Below are 17100 nucleotides of genomic sequence, written 5' to 3' on the forward strand. Positions count from 1 at the left end.
CTGCTTCAAAGGTACCTGCTACTCATCCAAATGCAGAGCTGTAAAGCCCTGTCTACCAAGACAACAGAGAGGTTAAGAAACCCTGCAGCCCAAACCTCTTTCCTCACTCACTCCAGTGTTTGAACTCTTCACAGGGCTGGTGTGACAGTACTTGAAGCATCAACCAAGATGGGCACCAATTAATGTCAGCATGGAAAACCTTTCAGTTTGTGATATTCAGATTTGTGCATATACATATTTTGCTATGTAATGTGCTTTAGGATTACTCGAGATCATTTACTTACACTTATTAATGCTAATATATTTTTTTCTAAGATCTATGTTCTGAATATAAAGAGAATATAAAAAGAGTTCTAGAAAATGTAATGGCTGCCCTGGCTGGTGTGGTTCAGTGGTTGCATGTTATGCTGTACATCAAGAATTCGCTGGTTCGATTCCTAGTTGGGGCACATGCCCAGGTTGCGGCACGTCCCCTACTGGGGACATGCAGGAGGCAGCCAATCCATGTTTCTCTATCTATCCCTCTTCCTTCCTCTCTCTCTAAAAAATCAATAAAAACATAAAAAAGGAAATATATGGCTTATACTCAGCTCATGCTGGGAAGAATGTAGGCTGCAAATGATTAGTTTTAAAAAAAATAGATTTAGTTTTCTACCTTTGATAAGCAAATTTTCCCCAGGATTTTTCAGTTGTTTCAGGAAGAAAAAAAGATGTAATGTGAATTAATAAATTTGGCATACTTGTTCTACTCGGAACAAGTTTGTACCTACAACCACTACGCTGCCCAAATAGATGCATTTCAGTTATGATGTGTTTTTCTCACCTCTAGATTGGAAGCAATGTCAAATTCCATTCCAAATCTTTCCTTTCTTTAAAGAGGGTTAAGGGAATCATTGGGGTTGTGTGCCCACCCTATTCATTGGTCTAGCATCCAGATTGCTACAAGCCTGCACAAGTTGCTTTTAATTTACCTGCATGTTCTGTCTGCTGCTAATTAAGGAACCCAAAGACTGAATCCAATACCTTCAAGATGCCTCTTGCCACGGCAAAAAGACTTCTTGTCTTAAGAATTCCCATAATGGCCAGAACATATTTTGAACATATGAAGAAGCCAAAATACCAGGATCCAATGAAGGGTGACTAGCATCTCAGGCTGGGACTGGACACATTTTAACGGAGTCTCTTCTATTCATCTTTGGTTAAAGTCATCATTAGTTCATCTTCTTTTCTTTTTCCAAAGTGATCAGAATCATGCTACCCACTCCAGGACACCCCATCTTCTGCTATTTTCTCTTCCATTTCCCCTCAGCCATAACCAGGTCTCCACAACAGCTAATCTTTGATGACGTAAAATTCACAATTTTCTCTTTAACACTTTCACAACACTTCTACAAAAATACTCTTATTTCCACGATTCCTTTTATGTAGCTCAGGGAAGGCAAAAGGGGCCTGAGGAGTGTAGAAGTGAGAATAATTAATCATTAAAGGGATGGGATGAGTGGTCTGCCATATGAAGAAAGCTTTAAATACTTGGCAAAGGAACAGAGTTTGTATATAATCAAAGCATACCTTTTTAATCATTAAAACCATAGTTCTTATACAAAAGAAAGTGAGGACAGGTAGTAGTTTCTTTTAACTCATTAATGAAGGAAATGTCAGAATGACAATGGCAGGTTGATGAAGATATAAGAAATTAGGATTTATGTAATCTTTGTGTGGCGGTGGGAGGGGAAGCTATAGATTTGAGCAAGAATTCCACTGATCAGTGCTCTCCAATGGCTTTGCATCACTTATGATTTAAGCTTAGTAACCTCTGTCTTGCTGATATTGATGGCCCTCTATAATATACCCAGGCTTTTTCACATGGCACTCCAATCTAGGGTCTTATATTTTTACTAGAGACCTGATGGATGAAAATTCGTGCAAGAGTAGGCTTTCCTTCCCCCGGCTGCCAGCACTGGCTTCCCTCCGGCCCAGGCTTCGTCAGAAAGGACGTCCGGAATGACGTCTGGTCTAATTAGCATTTTACCCTTTTATTATTACAGATATGGTGAGGTTAACCACCTTTAGGAATTCTGTTCACTCTAAAGTATTTGCTTATTAAATACCACATTGTCCCCAAATATCTTTCATATTTGTCCCAAAAGACTTTTCATAACATCCCAAATGAATAGGATCTTTCTGTCTTATGGGTATTACTAGTTCCCGTATTTTAGATGTTGTCTTATTACACCTTTAGTGATTATAAATTCATTGAGAAGAAAGCCTGTATGTATTCATCTTGTGTACCATGCAATGCCCAATTGCTGTGCCTCTTGCATAATATTAACTTGATAAACATTTGTTAATTTAAAATTTGCTACTCAGGCCCTCCCTCAGCATATTTCTTGGTGCTCTTCCAAAGAAAGAATTCAAGACAGCATCATAACTTTAACACAGTTTGCAATTCAGTATGTTCTGATGCTAGTAAATATTTATTCACTCTATTAATCACCATGAAGATAAATGAGCCAAGAATCAAGTATATGAAGTGTTGCTACTGACATTTGCTTATGTGTCAGATAAAGCTTTGGTGATTTCAGGTAGTTATTTGATTTACTCATTTTTGGTAAATCAAATGTATATTTCTGATTTTTTTTTTGCAGGTCTGTTTATAATGTGTTAATGATTAATTATAAACTATGTCACTTATGCTCTACCTACATGTGAGAAGGCTAAACCACTTTTTAACCACTTCAAGTACTTAACAATCACAAATTATCTACCTTATTCACATGCCTAAATTATAATTATATAATTATTAAATGATTTTATTTTGCTGACTTAACCAATTTATAGGAAAAATGATTATGGATTTAATCTTTCACTTCATGATTTTAATATAAAATATTCATTGCTTAATTGAGAAATCATGTATATATTATGTCCGTTATGAGGTATTTGCATATGATGTATTTGTATGCATAATGCAGAGGCATAGGACAGCCATGCACCAGAGCCTACCCTTCTAGCTCCTGAGAGCCAATTGTGCTCATCTCTCCCAACTACGAGTTTATTGACCTCATATTGGTAGCTTGAAACCCACCATGCAGGATTTAAGACATGGAAATTGCCTAATTCTACAAGTCAGATTTTTTTGGCCCTGGAGAGCCAATTATTACATTTTTATTGGCACCCCCCTGTGTTTTTGTGTGTGTGCAGGCACAATATGTACATATGCAGAAAGCCATGCTGGAAAGAAAAAGCAACTATGCGAAAAGTCAGCTTTCCTGCATTATTCATTATTTATCTGCATATCATAACTTATTTTGTAAATAGCTAAGATGAAGTAATATTACAACACAGACTCCCTTAATACTTAGTCCTGGCAACATTGGGAACTCAGCAGCAAGGGAATAAGTTAATGCAGCTTCTCAGGGACACAATGTTTCTGAAACCCAAAACCATGTTTTAATGATGCGTTTAAAATATAAATAGGAAGTGAAATGTGCATTTGCAGAAAATACATAGGTTTGAAATTTATTTATGGAATTGTTGTATATCAATAAGAAATACATCTAAATTTCAGATACATTTCTAAATAAATAATTGTACTCCCTTCTGCTATCTGATTCCACTTGCATAGTGATTTATTTTCAAGAATAGCATGGCTGCTTGCTTTCTGAATTGATTTGTAAAGACTGCTGAGGGAATTTCAGCTCATGAATAGAAATTAATTTTCTTCTGAAAGCATTTGTCATAGAATGTTAGAGCTAGAACAAATATAAGAGGTCATCTAATCTAAAAACTCTGCTCACCACCTCCATTCCACCTGAGAAATAAACCACCCAGAATTAACAATGACTCACCAAGGTATCGATGCTGAGTAGGATGGATAGAGCTTTAGCAGAATCTCTAATTGAAGATAAAGCTCCACAGATCATTATAATCTACTAGAGGCCCAGTGCACATAATTCATGCACAGGATAGGGTGGGGGAGGTCCCTCAGCCCGTCCTGCACCCTCTCACAATCCAGGACCCCTCAGGGGATGTCTGACTGCTAGTTTAGGCCTGATCCCGCAGGGATCCATGAGGGATTGGGCCTAAATCAGCAGTTGGACATCCCTCTTGCAATCTGGGACTGCTGGCTCCTAACCACTTCCCTGTCTGCCTGCCTAATCGCCCCTAACCCCTCTGCCTGCCTGCCTGACTGCCCCTAACCACTTGCCTGCCTGCCTGATCACCCCTAACCACTCTGTCTGCCTGCCTGATTGCTCCTAACTGCTCACCTGCCTGCCTGATCGCCCCTAACCACTCGCCGGCCTGCCTGATTGCCCCTAACTGCTCGCCTGTCTACCTGATTGCCCCTAACTGCCTCTGCCTCGGCCCCTGCTGCTGCAGCTTCATCCAGAAGGTCATCTGGAAGTATGTCTGGAAGGTCATCCAGCTGTCTGGTCTAATTAGCATATTATGCTTTTATTATTATAGATAACCTCTCCCCCAACTATATTCCACACACCGTGGAAGTGTGTTCTTCCCAATTAGAGTCACTGTTCTAGTCCAATAATATTAATTGTTTTTCTTAAAAATCTCAGCCCCAGACCAGTTGAGGCTTAATGTCATGCAGAAAGAGAAAGAAATATATTTCAGTGACTTTTTTTTTCATTTTAGTATTTCTTATAATTCTTCATGTCTATTTTTTGTGTGTGATAAGTCAGGAAAACAATTTCCTTTAAAAATGCAGAATATTTTTCACTGAAATAACAGATACCTTTTTGCTTGATAACTGTGAGTTGAGAAATTTTCAATGATGTAAGTTTCTTCTTTCCATGAAACGAAAACTTTCTCTTACAGATACAGTTGTAAGTAGCTAGTAGGTGGTATTCCTTATTTGCAACTTGCTAATATTTTCAGTACTTTAAATGCCATTTTTATTTGCAAACATTTATAATTCTTTATTGATATCAAAACATTTCTTTAAATGCACATGTCTACTGGTTTCCCTGAAAGCAGTATAAAAGGAATATTTATCACATTGTTAGGATATCCAGGACAAGTGGCACTATAATCAAATTCAATTCAGTTCAGTTTTGTTTAGGAGATTTTCACAAACTCTTTGGCAGTAAATTAACAACTTGAAGCCAAGGTCCATGTCTTGACTCTTCTATTTGTGTTTGGTTTTATGGTCTACAAAGTTTATTTATTGCCTACATAAAAACAGTCTTAGACGTATCATCCAGTAAAGCCAGAATTGACTACAATCAAGCAGGCATTTATTATAGTGCAATACAGGAAGTCACACAGAAGATCTTTCATAGAACAACGAGGGACTGGTTAATCTTTAACAACTATCTCTTTTAAAAAATCAGAACTGATTATAGTATTTACCAATTTCTGGGGTGTAAGTGTTAGTGTTCTCACTGTGACCAATTTCAGGCTACCAATGTGACATCAATGAAGGCAGAATGGAAAGAGATGCTAATAACTGGCTTTCAAAAGCCACTAAAAGCCAGCCCAGCATGCTACTCTAGTTTTTGCTACCTCCATTCAATATTATTTATAAACTAGTGTCCCAGTGCACGAAATTCATGCACATTAAAAGGGAATTAGAGGAAATATTTTAATATTGCTATTCGCCCTTTCTCTATAATTGCACGCAGGCAGCATCATGTCCGAGGCCGGGGACACACGCAGGCAGTGTCACGTCAGCTCTGGGCGGGGATGCATGCAAGCAGTGTCACATTCCAGGCTGGGGATGCAGGCAGGCAGCTTAACCTCAGTGCTGGGTAGGGACACATACAGGCAGCACCACGTCCTAGGTCAGGGACACAGGCAGGCAGCATCATGTCCCTGGCCAGAGATGCAGGCAGGCAGCTTCACCTCAGCACTGGGCAGGGACGCACACAGGCAGCATGACATTAGCACTAGGCAGGCCTGCGTGCACCTCCGCTGGGGGCGGAAGTCCCCACCCCTGTCCCTGCCCACCAGGTCCTGCCTACATGTGCCTCCATTGGGAGCGGCCTCCACCTCTGAGGCAGCGTGACATTAGCACTGGGCAGGCCTGTGCACACCTCCGCTGGGGGTGGAAGTTCCTGCCCCCGTCCCCACCCAGCAGCTCCTGTGCCCGCGCAGCCTATTGACCGGTCGTGACTGGGACACCATTAGGACCAATTAGCATATTACCTCTTTCTTGTATAGATGTAAATTTGTGTTTTTTCTAGGAAAATTTCCTCAATGTTCTTTGTATAATTTCTCTAGCTGCTAATGTTGTGGTTTTGTGTTTATTTACAATTTGATTAAACATCAAATTGTGTTCTTACAAAGGAGCCTTATTTCAGTTAAGTCATATCTCATCCTTGTTTGAATCAATCCTCAGCTTTCACTGTGACAATTAGAACAGATTCACACAATCAACTGTTTTTGGGCTAAGGAGAAATGCCTATCTCAAGAGAAGCCCAGGACTATTATGTAGAGATACTTTAAAATACTGTTTGGTTTGCATTATTACAAAAATTTATTTTAAAAATTTTAAATTGTTATTTTGTCATAATTTAAATAAAGCACACTAGAAAAAATCTTCCTGGTTACATGAATGTTTTGATTAATTATACTATTCATGAGATGCGTATTTTGTCTTTTGCTCTATTTAGTTTCCAATTCACTGACACTGAAACTTTCTATTCATTAAATCAGCTGTACTTCTACATACTAGCAATGAACAGAAAACAGTTCCATTTACAAGCATGGAAAAGGATAAAATGCTTAATAATAAATATGACAAAAGAAGTGCACATTTTTTACTCTGAAAAATACAAAACATTGTTGAAAGAATTTAAAGATCTAAATAATGATATGTCATTGTTCACTGATTAGAATATTTAATATTGTTAAAATGACAATACTGGCCAAATTGATTTGTAGATTAAACACAATCCCTTTAAAGATTATAACCACCTTCTTTTTTTTCAGAAATTGACAGAAAATTTTTTTCTATTTTTAAAATTTACATGTATGAGACACAGAAAAGCCAAAATGATCTCAAAAAACAACACAGTTGTATCATTCAGACCTCCTGGTTTCAAAACTGCAGTATTCAAGACAGTGGTGTTTGCATGAGAATCCTATGTAGATCAATGAAATAGATTTGAGAGTCCAGAAATAAACCCTTGCATTTATGGTTAATTGATTTTTAGCAAGGATATCAAGGCAATTTCGTGGACAAGAAATAGTCTTTTCTTTTTCTTTTCTTTTTTATAATCCTCACCTGAGGATATTTTTTATTAAACGTTATTTGTTTAGAGAGAGCAGAAGGTAGTGGGGCGGGGAGGAGGGGGATGGAGAGAGAGAGAGAGAAACACCATTGTGAGAGAGTCACATTAATTGGTTGCCTCCTGCATGTGCCCCAACCCAGGTGGGGATCAAACCTGCAACCCAGATCCATGCCCTTGACCCGGAATCCAACCTGGGACTCTGCAGTGCTTGGGCCAACACTCTAACCATTGTGATACACTACTAGGGCAAGAAATAGTCGGTGCTGGACTACTAGCTAGCCACATACAAAAGAATGAAGGTAGACACCTACTTCATATCATATACAAAAATAAACTCGAAATGGATCATAGATTTAAGTAAGTGTAAGAGCTAAAATATGGGCGATAGGAGTAAGAAAATATAGAAGCAAATCAGGAAATGTTTTTTGTTTGCTTGTTTTTTGGTGTGTGTTTTAGATGTGGCTAAAAGCACACCTAACAAAAGAAAAAAAAATAGATAAATCCAACTTCATCAAAATTAAAAATATCTGTGCTTCAAGGGACACCATCAAGAAAGTGAAAAATATTATATAATAAGGGACTCATAATGAGAATATATAACGAACTTTTACACTCAATAATAAAAAGAAAAAAATTAAAAATGGCCAAAGGATCTGAATAGACATTTCTCCAAAGAAGATATACAAATGGGTAACAAGCACATGAAAATATATTCAACATCATTAGCTGTTAGGCAAAAGCACAATGAGATACCATTTCACATACTCTTGGATGGCTATAATAAAAACAACAGGTAAGAAGTGTTGGAAGGGGAGAGGGAAATTGGAGCCCTCATACACTTCTGGTGGGAATGTAAACTGGTACAGCCACTCATGTTAAACATAGAGTTGCCCTATGACCCAACAATTCCATGCTTAGAATAAAACTTTTACATGACTGTTTATAGCCACATTATTCACAATGGCCAAAAAGTAGAAACAACCTAAATGTCCATCAGCTAATAAATAGATTTGATGCATCCATACAATAGAATATTATTCAGTCATAAAAAGATTAAAGTATTGATACATGCTACAGCATCCATGAGACTTGAAAACATCATGCTTTGTGAAAGAAGCCAGTCATGAAAGATCACAGATTGTACGATTCCGTTTATATGATACCAGAGGCCCAGTACACTAATTCGTGCCCGAGTGGGGTCCCTCAGCCTGGCCTGTGTCCTCTCGCAATCTGAAGCAGCAGGCAGCCAGAGAGGAGCCTGGGCCAGGCGCAGCACCGCTACTGCTCTCGCTCATCCTGACCCCACTGCTCTTGCCACCACCGCTTGGTAGTGTGCTGCCGCGGAGGCGGGAGAGGCTCGCGCCACAGCTGCACTCGCCAGCCGTGAGCCTGGCATCTGGTGCCCCTGTCAGCTGAGCAGCACTCCTGCTGTGGGAGCGCACTGACCACCAGGGGGCAGTTCCTGCGTTGAGCATCTGCCCCTGGTGGTCAGTGTGTGTCATAGCGACTGCTCAAATGGTCGTTCGGTCATTTGGTCACTTAGGCTTTTATATATATAGACATCTAGGATAGGCAATTTTATATAGACAGAAAGTAGATTCAACAGTGCCTTGGGGTGGGGAGTAAGTAAGAAACAAAGAACAGGGTTTTCTTTGGGGGTGATGCAAACACTACCGCATTGATTGTGGTGATGGTCGCACAACTATGTGAATATCCTAAAAACCACCAAGTTGAACAAATCTGTGAATTATATCTCAATAAAGCTATTGCAAAAAGGTATACGGGCAACATTTAGTATTTCAAATTAAAATTAAATCTAAAGCATAGCACCATGATTTGAAAGCCATTGTTGTGTAGGGATATATCACCCAGGAGATGAATAAACAGTAAGAACAAAGCAATCTCACTCTGTCAGCCCACAATTGATAGAGTCGTTCTTAGAGTTCTGTGTCTAGTTTTAATCTCTATCCTTTAATAAGGATGTGGAAAATTTGGAGACAGTTCTGACAAGTACATTATAGTGATGCAAATTATTAGAGACCAAAGCTTTTGAAAAAACATGAGGATGGTAGTGTAATTTAATTCCTAATCAGGAGAAAAACAGAGGCTGGCACTTGGGATATGTCAGGGGATCAAGGGTTGTCTGCTAGTATGAGAATCTAGTAAATGTCACGAGAGGAAGTGAACTAGTTCCGCACTATCTCTATAAAGGCTGTAATTAAGTATAGTTGGAATAAATTAAAACCAGACAACTTTACATTACACAATGTTCTGATAATGAGAGAGTGATTATTTATAAGAGTTTTAAAAATCTAGAGACAGCCCTAACTGGTTTGGCTCAGTGGATGGAGCGTCGGCCTGCGGACTGAAGGGTCCCAGGTTCGATTCCGGTCAAGGGCATGTACCTGGGTTGCGGGCACATCCCCAGTGGGGGGCATGCAGGAGGCAGCTGATCGATGTCTCTCTCTCATCGATGTTTCTAACTTTCTATCCCTCTCTCTTCCTCTCTGTAAAAAATCGATAAAATATATTTTAAAAAAATAAAAATCTAGAGACATTCAGCATTAGGAAGTACTGATACTTCTAAGAGTTTAAAGAACATGAAAAATATATTGTATATGAAAATATACATTTTGTATATGAAAATATGTTACAAAAGAATATATATTAAATAATCGCAATTAGAGAAACGTCCTAGCAAAAAAGACAAGAAAGAAATATACCAACTTGAATAGTTCCTATTGTTAACATGATGATCAGTGCACATTATCTTTTTTCTGTAGTTTTTCACATTTCCCATAATTTAATGTGTATATTTAATCAACAAAGAAAAATTTAAAATACATAAAATCTGTCTTGGTTTAGATGTATGGTCCTCTCCAGATACTTTCACATTTTAATCACATTTTTCCACAGGCAGGAAATGTCTACCTCAGAAGCAATCACATGGTGTTGACTTCTCTACTTCATTCAACTATATTTTTTCTGGTTTACTAGATTTAAGTAATAATACTACTATAACTTGCTTTGGATTTATTACTTTTTACCAAATATATCTAGCACACTATATTTGCTCAATGAGGTACAATTTTGAAGACAGTTCTTCACCTCCTATTTTATTAGATGGTTATACTGCAGGTATTTTAAATAGCAAACTTTCATAAAATATACCGTAGGCCACTCATATTGCTTTGGTATAAAGATTATAAGGCCTGAGGAGGGGTGTGAGTGAGGTGGAGGGATTCAATGGGAGAAAAAGAGGGCATCTGTAATGCTTTCAAAAATAAAGAGAAATTTTAAAAATTAAAGAATAATAAAAAAAAAGAATATATAAAGAGAAAAAGTGAATTGACTCTCTCCAGGATGCTGTGGTTTAATTATACCTTATAACACCTCTGGTTCATCTTTCCTTATAGCTCTCAGTTTTAACTCGTACATATTTACTGAGCCATTACCATGAACAGTTTTCTTCTTGGAGCTGCAAAATCATTATATTCCCACATAGCTGATAAATAAGAGAATTATTGCAGATTATTCTAAGTTAATAATTTAGAGTTCTTATCTATAGATTCCCAGGCAAGCAAGCTTGCTGGAAAGTAAATACACAATTACAAGGTGCACTCTGTATTAGGGCCCGTTAACCCCCTTCATTTTAAAAATAATAACAAAAAAGAAGAGACATACAAACTAAAAAAATAGAAGTGGGCTCTGGCTTCTCCTATTTTTTCCCCTTTTGTCTATGGCAACTTTCATCAAAAGTCTTACTTCATTTTTCTATATGGATTTTAAATTTGATGTCACATTAATGACTATGTAATAATATTTACATAATATCCCTTTCTTTCTCTAGAGCTGTAGTCTCTAAGAAACGCAGATATCTGGGCTTCACCTCAGCCCATATTTCTAGGATAGGACCCTTATATGTGTTTGTTTTTAAAAGCTTCCTGCAATAAAAGCATCCAGGTTCAAACAATTACATTAAAGGGCTTGCTTGTCTGCCTTCTCCATAGACAGCTGTCTTCACCCCTTGACTACACAGTTTCTGGGAAGCTTTTAAAAAATGCAAAGGCCTTGGCTCCATTCAAGGCCAGTTATATTACTATATTGGAGGTGCAGGGAGTGACTGGGGTTTTTAGTGTTGTTGTTTTTCTATTTCCAGTGCATTACAGGTGATTTCTAAGGTAAAGTGAGATTTGCCAACTACTGCCCTCGTCTGTGAGAGACTTGTGACCAGGGACTTTGTGTTGTTATGTCTTCGTTTTCTCCCTCCACATGGTGCCCTGTATTAGTTTTGCTATGAAGGCTTGTCAAATGAATGATGGACTAGCCGTCCCCTATTGCATTTTCCCGTGCTGCATCCTAAGAGACATTGAGTCTAGTTCCAGATTTAGTCATGTTGGTCTTCATTTTCTTAGCACAGGTGCAGCAGTGAACAGCAGTGAGAGTCTCCCTCCATCCTCGTCCGTCAATGACATCTCCTCCATGTCCACCGACCAGACCCTGGCGTCCGACACTGACAGCAGCCTGGAAGCCTCGGCGGGACCCCTGGGTTGTTGCAGGTGACTAGCCGCCTGCCTGCGAAACCCAGCGTTCTTCAGCAGATGACGGGATGGAACACACACACCCGCACACACAGACCCGCACACACACAAACGCAGACACGCAATGACAAGAACACAGCAAGGGAGAGAATCCAAGCCTAAATTGAAACAAATCTTTCAGCCTGCTTCTTCTCCAGAGTGCTCTATTGCAGCTAAGCCAGATGCGTATTTAACTTCTAGTTGCTCTTGCTTTGATCTTCTTCCAATGATGCTTACTACTGAAAGCAAACCAAACACAATTAGGGAAGCCTTTTCCATAAAGTGTAATTTTAATGGCTGCAAAACCAGCGACCTGTAACTGCCCTTTCAAATGGCATGACAAGGTGTGCAGTGGCCCCATCCAGCATGTGTGTGTCTCTATCTTGCATCTACCTGCTCCTTTTGGCCTAGTCAGATGGATGTAGATACAGATCCGCATGTGTCTGTATTCAGACAGCACTGCTTACTTAGAGATGCTACTGTCAGTGTCCTCAGGGCGCTATCAAGACATCATATCAAGACACCATCTGGGGTACCACATGGTCCATTTCATGTGATCTATTACTCTGACATAAAACCCATCTGTAATATATTGCCAGTATATAAGCTGTTTAGTTTGTTAATTGATTAAGCTGTATGTCTTATAAGAAAACATGTAAAGGGGGGAAACGTGGGGGGAGTGAGCTCTCTCGGACCCTTGAAGATGTAGCTTCCAAATTTGAACTGATTAAATGGCACCTGTATACCAATTTGTAGAAAGAACATATGTGATGCTTATGTACATTGTGGGGGCGGGAGGGGGTAACAGGCACTAAATGGTTTGGCTTTTAAAGGAAGGTGGGAATGCAAGCTGAGAGTCTTTTCCCTGACAATGTGTGGGTAGATTGACTAGAGTTGTGTTGAGTATGGAGGAAGACCTACAGGGGATTATTGCTCTGTTACTAGGAGACACCGACATCCATGTTTTAGAAAGTAGACCCCATTTGTCCTTTACAAGTTATGTGTCACAACTGGACAGAGAGTAGCAGATGGGGAGGCAGGGGTATTGTGCACATGTCTGATCCTAAGAATTGCCCTCCGGGTGATGTCCTTCAGAACACGAGCCTACTTAGACCATCCTCACATTGTGGGTTGTGTTTTCCCTGAGTGTGCTCCTTCCCAGGGTTATACTCTGCCAAGGTTTTCCTTTGAGAAGAAGTATTACTTTCCTCTCCTGGAATAAAAAAATAAGAATTACTTAAAAAAACACACAAAAGCACAGGGTTATCTTCAGGTTAGCATTTGAAAACATTGCCACTGACATTGTTTCTCACTTCTTAGTATGGCTGATGTTTCCTATTTGTTTATTTTCATCAATTTGAACCATCCAAGAAGGGTTAATGATTCGAGTTTAGTACCGCAGTTGATGCCACAGCAATAACTCCACCCATAGGTTCCTGCTGCTAAACAGCTTTAGCAAAAGGAGTTTGTCCTAAGAGCCAGGAAGCATTGATGTCCGCGGTTAGCAAATCACGAGTTGCGCATCCATTCAGTGAAAGTGCCTCCCGAGCTCCTGAGGAGACAGCGGGCAGCACTGGGTTAGGCACAAGGCAGTGCCAGGGTCACTTCTCAGCAATACTAGAGACCGGTCGAGGCTTCCCTTCTGACTCTGCTGAGCTCACTGTCACAGCTCTGTGTGCTCTGACCATCTTGGTGCTGACCTAGGTGGTGACATTTCACCTGACGAAGAAGTGAAACGCATGAAACCGATGGGTGATGAGTGTGATATGGCTGGCAAGTGGAATCTCTTCAAAATGAGAGCAAACACGAATGCCAGTGCTCTGAACACCGCCTTAAACACACTAGGGGAGCTTTGTCTCTTTTCAAGCAATAGAATCAACCCCCACCGCCACTGTGCAGCAGCGCTGCCGTTTATGGGATTGCTGCACACAGTAGGATTCATGACAAGAGGTCATTTGTTTAAAATAGGGAGAAAAAACATTAGACCATGCAGCTTGTCCCTTAGAATAAAAGTACCCCACTTTCTCTGTCTTGCTACCATCGTTTTTGGTTAATGTTGCAGACAACCTGATTTTCAAAACGTCTCTCATTTTTCCTTCTGTTACACTCTTCCAGCCCCAACCCCTTAAAAAAAACAAAAAACATTTCTTCTTTCTATCCATAAGTCTTTACTTGTCTTCTTCGTGCTCTTCTCTTGCTTCACCTGTGGCCTCTCTCCTCCTGGCTTTATAGCACTTGCGATTAAGTGCAGAGAGTAAGCAACTCTTTGAAAGAAAGAGAGTCACAAGGGGAATTTATTCAGCCACAAAATGACATCAAACGACAGAAGGAGGTCTCCAGCCAGCATCTTAGAAGTGCTTGGCAGGTAGACTGTCTTTCATATGCACAGAAGTGACTTTTTTTTTTTTTTACTTAGATTAAGCCAGGCAAGAACTAGGTAATGTCCCTTCCCTGCTATTATACTACCTTTCCTAAAGTCGACTAGTCTGATCTCCCTGTTGTCTGGCTCTGACCAGCTGATTGCCTTTAGCCAGATCTTCCTTATGGATAAGCACAGATAGAACAAATCCCTCGGTTGAAGTTTCATGTACAAATAGAACTAAGGGTTTGGCTTTTTCACTGCTTATAGGATTAATTTCACTAAGTTATCAAAGCAAGATAGGTGATGTGACAATAAAGAGAATTATGTCAAAAGCCCACCAGCCCTTCACGATGTTGGGTCTACTTTATTATAATATTACTAGAGGCCCGGTACACAAAATATGTGCACTCTTGGGGGTCCCTCAGCCCAGCCTGTGCCCTCTTGCAGTCCAGGAGCCCCTGGGGGATGTCTGTCTGCCAGCTTAGGCCCGCTCCCCACAAAGGGAGCGGGCCTAAGCTGGCAGTCAGACATCCTTAGCGCTGCCACGGAGGTGGGAGAGGCTCCCACCACCACTGCTGCACTGGCCAGCTGTGAGCCCAGCTTCTGGCTAAGTAGCGCTCCCCCTGTGGGAGCACACTGACCACCAGGGAGCAGCTCCTGCATTGAGCGTCTGCCCTGTGGTAGTCAGTGCATGTCATAACAACTGGTCATTCTGCCGTTTGGTTGATTTGCATATTAGCCTTTTATTATATTGGATGTTTGGCATTGAGCCTTTTTTCCCCTAAAAAAAATTCCTATATAGTCACATGTAACTTCCAAAGCACTCTTGCTTTTTAGTCAGGAAAGTGTCAATTCACCTGGACTATGTTCCTGAAAAAAAGGGAAAGTCTTACCTAAGATTGGGGTTCATTTCAGAGTGTGTGGCTGGCACTCAGAGACTTAACCTGTCACTTCTTATAAGGCACTGGTTTTGCAGCACACACACATCCATATACACATCACCCTTCCAGTTCTAGATCAACCCTGGAAGGCAAAACCATGCCAGTTTCTTTGCAAGATCTTAGTGAAATGCTTTGTTGTATTTTGTAGGAAGCATGGCTGTGGGCCTACAGGCAGGAGGAGTTAAATTATTGGGAGAGTTTGGCAAAATCCACCACCATATTGATATAGTATGTTTATATAAATTTTGTGAGTCAGCCTGTGCATTTTTTTTTAAAGATACATTGGCCTTACAAACAAATTTCTTCTTGTAGAATAACTGATAGTGACCTTGCATCTTCAAGAATCTGATGACTGAGCTTTGTGAGAATGTATACCCCAGGTGGACCAGGGCCTGGCCAAGTTCTTCCAACTGGAGAGCTATTTAATCGAGGGCCAAGGGGCAGGGGTGTTTTCTCAATTTGTTATCATCATCAGAAAAACATTACCTAAGGATACTGGTAACAGAAAATAGACCTTGACAAATGGAATAAATAGAATAGATAAAAATACATAAATCTCCCTGGTTGGGGGGAGTGGGTGGGTGAAAGCAAAACTCACTTTTAAATTTTAAATATTCATTGCAAAATCTAAACTATACAAAAACCTATTTCTTTTTACTTCTTTTTTTTTTTAAATTATCACCTGAGAATATTTTTCCATTGATTTTAGAGAGAGTGAAAGAGAGAGGGAAAGAAAGAGGAACATCAATGTGAGAGAGACATATTGATTGGTTGCCTCCTGTACTGACCAGGGCCCGGGCCAAGGAGGACCCTTGCAACCGAGGTATGTGTCCTTGACCAGAATCGAACCTGGGACCCTTCGGTCCACAGGCCGATCCTCTATCCACTGAGCCAAACTGGCTAAGACCTTTTTTAATTCTTTTAACATATGACAATTTAAATCTTAAAAACAATGCAGTTTATTAAGACTGTTGTCTGCCAGCTTTGCTGAAAAATTTTTTTACAGCTCAGAGAAATAATTAAAATTGCTCCAGGAATCTTTGGTCCCAACCACTTTGGGTCTAAAGATAAATTCCACCCCTTTCTCACAATCCTCCCCCGCTCTTACCCCACACACACATTTTAATTATGAGAATCCAACATTTTCCACAGATATCATTAAACCATCAGGAAAACTCCTTACTGTAAAAACAACAAACAAGTTACAATGTAAATAGTTATATTAGTTATTTTCCATGTAATTAAAATATAAGATTTTGTTATGGGGGGAGGGCACTTAGATAGTCTGCTCACTGTCTGAAATGATTTACTTTGACCCATTTCCTTGGTCAGTCAAGCTGAAATGGACTTCTGTATATCTAACCTTTGATTCTGTGGGACCAATGGCCAGTATATCCTAATGGAAACAAATCTCCCAACCCTTATCTAGCATTAAACTGTTCACATTGCCATGTCTATCTTGCAACAAGACCTAACTTGCACCTACCTGTTATTCTGCATGATTGAACTCCCAAGACTATTACCAATGATGAGAATTGTCCTGTGTCAGTGTTTATAAAATGGACTTACAGCATGCACACATTCACACACACCTCACCCTTCCATATTAGGTCAACCCTGGAAGGCAAAACCATGCCAGTTTCTTTGCAAGGTCTTAGTGGTGGGAACTGAAAGTCAGCCTAATGGATCAAATGCAGTCGTAGTGATGTTTAATAAGGATTTGAAATTATTTAATTCATTTCTGTGTTCTTTCTCACTTTTTTTTTTTTACTTCTACTTTTCTTCTTTATTTTCAAATTGTCGGTGGAATAAGAGCGAGAATAAAGGAGAACTTTGGCTTTTTTGGACTCTTTGTAGGTGGATATTGAGTTGATACATTGTGATTTCTGTTTCTTATGATTATTAAAAACCAGAGTAAATCTGCTTCCCTTAACATAAAATCAAATCTAAACCAGACTGTGTTGGAG

At 39.7% G+C, this 17100-nt stretch overlaps 1 protein-coding gene across 28 annotated transcripts in view; it reads left to right on the plus strand.

Annotated features, from left to right (window-relative positions):
- Nucleotides 1-14527, plus strand: part of MAPK10 (mitogen-activated protein kinase 10) — a 313508-nt gene extending 298981 nt beyond the window's left edge. For 12 of the 28 annotated variants that reach the window (XM_080686674.1, XM_080686685.1, XM_080686699.1 and 9 more), the window contains one exon: nucleotides 11671-13957. In XM_080686674.1, the coding sequence (XP_080542800.1) occupies nucleotides 11671-11813 (143 nt within the window). In that variant the 3' untranslated portion in view covers nucleotides 11814-13957. Of the gene's footprint in view, nucleotides 1-11665 lie in introns of all 28 variants that reach the window. The other 16 variants (XM_080686686.1, XM_080686688.1, XM_080686679.1 and 13 more) reach the window with 4 other exon arrangements.
- The last annotated feature ends 2573 nt before the right edge of the window (nucleotides 14528-17100 follow it).

This window comes from Plecotus auritus (assembly GCF_963455305.1).
Source record: "Plecotus auritus genome assembly, chromosome: 1".
Taxonomy (NCBI): Eukaryota; Metazoa; Chordata; class Mammalia; order Chiroptera; family Vespertilionidae; genus Plecotus; species Plecotus auritus.